We start from the raw sequence: 4,338 nt of genomic DNA on the forward strand, positions 1-4,338 counted from the left end.
CAAAACAGCAACATTATAAATATTAATCCAACAAGAAAAAAAAACGACATCCACTTCAAGTTATTGGGGTGGGGGGAATTTTATTATATTTCCTTTCAATAAAAGCAAAAATTACAGTATATTAAAAAACTTCCCTTAAATAGAAACAATGATAAGAAACTGCTGACTGGCACAATAATCTGGTGACAGAACAGTACAAAAAAATATATTATCATTTCCTCTGTACATTATATATAACAATCACTTCTAAACACAGAGAGAGGGCGGCAGAGAACGTGGGCGAGGGTGGTTGGCGCGTGGCAGAGGACCACATCCCATGGCCCCGCCCCCACCCCGGAGTCTCTCTCTGGTATCATAGTACTAGCTATACGGTGTTAGGACTATTGCAGCACCGTCTGGTCCCAGGTAAGTCTCATGGAGTGCAGGATTACTACACACAGTCAATTGTTACTCCTACAGGATACATCAGAGAACAGCAGCAGTCACACGGGAATGAGTGTCGTTGTACACCTGCCCTTCCCCCAACTCCAGGAAATGTAACATATGTAAAAGTGAAACTGGTCAGGCAAGCAGTACATGATCTTTACAGCAAGCTCTCCCTGATCTCTGTACCTGCAGGTACTGTGGAATAATTCATCCTCAAAATCTACAGCAGAAGCACTGAAGTTAAGCCATTCAGCAGCTCTGGTCCCCCCTCCCAGCAGTGACTAAGCAGCTCGGCTCTCCCTGCTTACTTCTCCTAAGAGTGACTCGGCTGCTTAGTTCCCTCTCCCAGCGGTGACTCAGCAGCACAGATCTCCCCGCCCATCAGTAATTCAGCAGCTGAGCTCCTACTAGTAAATATGCTGTTCAGTACCACCTGACTATGTTCCCTATCCCAACAGTGACTCAGCAGCTCAGCTCCCCCTCCCAGCAGTGACTCAACCCCCCCCCCCTTTCACAGCAGTGACTTAGCAGCTCAGCTCCCCCATCTCAAGAGTGACTCAATGGCTAAGCGCCCCCTGCTCCCTTTCACAGCAGTTAGTCGGCAGCTCAGTTCCCCCTCCCAGGAGTGACTCAGCAGCTAAGCTTCCATTAGTAAATCTGCAGCTGCTCTATGTGTTCCCCCTCCCAGCAGTGACTCAAAAGAAGAGCTTCTGCTGGGAATTTTGACAATGAATAACTCCACGGTGCCCGATGCTACAGAGGTCAGTGAGGGCTTGTTCTACAGTTCATGTACTGCTCGCTGGGAATATGCGCACACCTATAGGCCCTTACCCAGACCACAGGTTCTCCAGGAACTAGAGCGCTGCCACTGTGACAGGTGGGGAAATCTTCCTCTTCCATCACACACACTGTACAGAGGTTTTCCGTTACTGATTGGCAGTGAAGCCATTACTTCCGGCACTGTGTAAAGTTTCACAATACAAACAACAAATGAGGCTTTCCCTTCCCACCCGAGAAAGGTCAGGGAAGTCAGCAGGTCATGTGACCGCCATCCAGACCCGAGTTGTATCGGTTTGCTGTATGGTTACCTGATAAAATCATCTAAAAGTGCACTTACCCTCAATGGCCCCCCTGTTGCCCTTGCCCCGTATCCCCGAAATGACCCACAGCAACCCGTGTCCCTGTATCCCCGAAATGACCCACAGCTACCCGTGTCTATTGCGCCGAGATCTTTGCTGGGCCCCGCCCACAATTTCCACTCATACCCATAGAAATTCCTGGCAGTGTACAAAGCCCCTACTGGAACAGATGGAGAATGCGGGCAAGGCAGAACGCAACAGTAAGCATCTTGCAAGAAGAGGCCATGTGGTGCCACAAAGGTGGTACAGCAAAGATCTCAATGGAGCAGGAACAGGTAGGTATGCGGCATACCAGAAATGATGGGCAAGGGCATCAAGACCCACTAAAGACCACTTGCCATTGAACACAGTATCCCTGAAAAGGCCCACACTTACCGGTGTCTATTCCGCCAGGATCTTTGCTGGGCCTTGCATACAATTTCCACTCATACCCATAGGAATGCCTATAATACTTGTCCTGGCAGTGTACATACTGGAATAGATGGAGAATGCGGGCACGGCAGAACCCAACAGTAAGCATCTTTCATAAAGAGGCCATGTGGTGCCACGAAGGTGGTACAGCAAAGATCTCAATGGAATGGGAACAGGTAGGTATGTAGCATACCGGAGATGATGGGCAAGGGACATCAAGGCCCACTAAAAGGCACGTAGCATTGAACACAGTATCCCTGGAAAGACCCATACTTACCTACGTCGGTTCCACCAAGATCTTTGCTGGGCCCAGCGCACAATATCCACTCAAACCCATAGACATTCCTGGCATTGTACAAAGCCCCTACTGGAACAGAAGGAGAATGTGGGCAAGGCAGAACCCAACAGTAAGCATCTTTCATAAAGAGGCCATGTGGTGCAGCAAAGATGTCAATGGAGCAGGAACCGATGGGTATCCGGCATACCAGAGATGATGGGCAAGGGCATGAAGACCCACTAAAGAGCATTTAATGGAATAGATGGAGAATGCAGGCAAAGCAGAACCCAACTGTAAGCATCTTTCATAAAGAGGCCATGTGGTGCTAAAAAGGTGGTACGGCAAAGATCTCAATGGGGCAGGAACAGGTAGAAATGTGGCATACCGGAGATGATGGGCAAGGGCATCAAGACCATTGGACACGGTATCCCTGGAAAGACCCACACTTACCTGCGCCTGTTCCACCAAGATCTTTGTTGGACCACACATATCTCATGCATGCCTGCCACAATTTCCACTCATAGCCATAGAAATTCCTACAATACTTGCTCTGGCAGTGCACATACTGGAATAGATGGAGAATGCGGGCAAGGCAGAACCCAACAGCAAGCATCTTTAATAAAGAGGCCATGTAGTACCAAGAAGGTGGTACAGCATAAATCTCAATGGAGCAGGAACAGGGAGGTATGCGGCATACCGGAGATGATGGGCAAGGGCATCAAAACCAACTAAAGAGCACTTGCTATTGAACGGTGAATATAAGGTTTGAGGCCCCAGAGTTGGAAGCCCTATTCTACATCCTCCGGCTCATATAATGATTTTAATAAACCAAAAGATATTATTATGGAGTTTGGTTGACCTTCTACTTCTATGGCTTTCCGAAGAGATTCGGCAAAATCCACATCAACTGGACGACACAAGTTAAAAACAAAAATGATGCAACACCAATAATCAGGACAGCAGGTTGTAGCTCTGCCCCCACGTACTTGGCAGGGGGCAGTTGTCAAGGTGCCGACACTACTTGAGAAGTAGGCGGTTCCTTTTTTTTCCGATCTACTGCCACCAAAATTTAAAAAAAAAAATCAATTTTTGTACAAGGCTCCGGAGAGTTGAGTTTGAACCTTCTGTCTATAATCACGGGAACGCAGATGTCCCCAGTAAAGTCGATTCTGGCTATGTGCGAAGTATAGTCCAGTTCCACTCTCAGGCAGGCATCATAAATAATTTACGACACGCATGTACTTCACCCCAGACACACACATCACCCACCTAGAGGAAGCCCAGTCCACTCACACCACGCGTCACATTGTAACATTTCACCCCGAACATACAAAGTCCCGCTTACTGGCATCACCGAGCCGAAGCTTCTACACAAGAGGAACACATAATACTGATTCTTCGTTACAGTCTTCTTGAATAGCAGCACCAAGAATACTGTAGAGCAAGTGAGCAGAATACCGCCCGCCGGGTCAGCAGGAGAACATGGCCAGCTTGGACCTCCTTGGAAGCGAGGAACTGAAGTCAACGTTGACACGGTTTCTACTCTTGGTCCTCATCGCGGAGATGTTTGGCTCCGGCTTTCCACGGACGGGAAGTGCATCAATGAATAGGCCACGCTAGATGACGTGGCTCCACTTGTCCATCTTGACCAGGAAAGGTGGTAGATGTGGTGACAAGGCTCTCAAGAGACCTTCTCCACACAATTTCCCGGTGGGATGAAGTCGCTTAGATAACTACATTTTCTTAGAGCTTAGTTTCAGGTCCACATGGACTCAGAGGAGGGAACGAGTTGCGGATACGAGCCACTTCCATTGCACAGAGATGTCCAAACACCTTGGTGTACCAGTCTGGAGAACGCCCTCTGTAAGTAAAAAAATTATATGATGGTCCTTAACAGCCGAGAATTTTATTTATTTGTGACACATTGTTACATTTATTTTGACACATTTTGAAATAAAAAAAATTTAAAAAAACCACAACACACTAGAGGGAAACAAGTGGTCCATTCCTTTTTTTTCTTAAAAAGTAAACAAAAATGAAAGATTTTACTATTTTTTAAATTTAGAATTTTTTTTAGAATTTTTA

The 4,338-nt window shown here is 47.0% G+C and overlaps 1 protein-coding gene across 1 annotated transcript in view; it reads right to left on the reverse strand.

Annotated features, from left to right (window-relative positions):
- Positions 1–3,807: 3,807 nt before the first annotated feature.
- Positions 3,808–4,338, reverse strand: part of STARD8 (StAR related lipid transfer domain containing 8) — a 23,603-nt gene continuing 23,072 nt past the window's right edge. Inside the window, exon 13 of the mRNA XM_018554750.1 lies at positions 3,808–4,114. Within this exon, the coding sequence (XP_018410252.1) occupies positions 3,997–4,114 (118 nt within the window). The 3' untranslated portion in view covers positions 3,808–3,996. The remainder of the gene's footprint in view (positions 4,115–4,338) is intronic.

Source organism: Nanorana parkeri, unplaced genomic scaffold, assembly GCF_000935625.1.
Source record: "Nanorana parkeri isolate BGI_ZX_2015 unplaced genomic scaffold, ASM93562v1 scaffold171, whole genome shotgun sequence".
In the NCBI taxonomy this organism is placed as follows: domain Eukaryota; kingdom Metazoa; phylum Chordata; class Amphibia; order Anura; family Dicroglossidae; genus Nanorana; species Nanorana parkeri.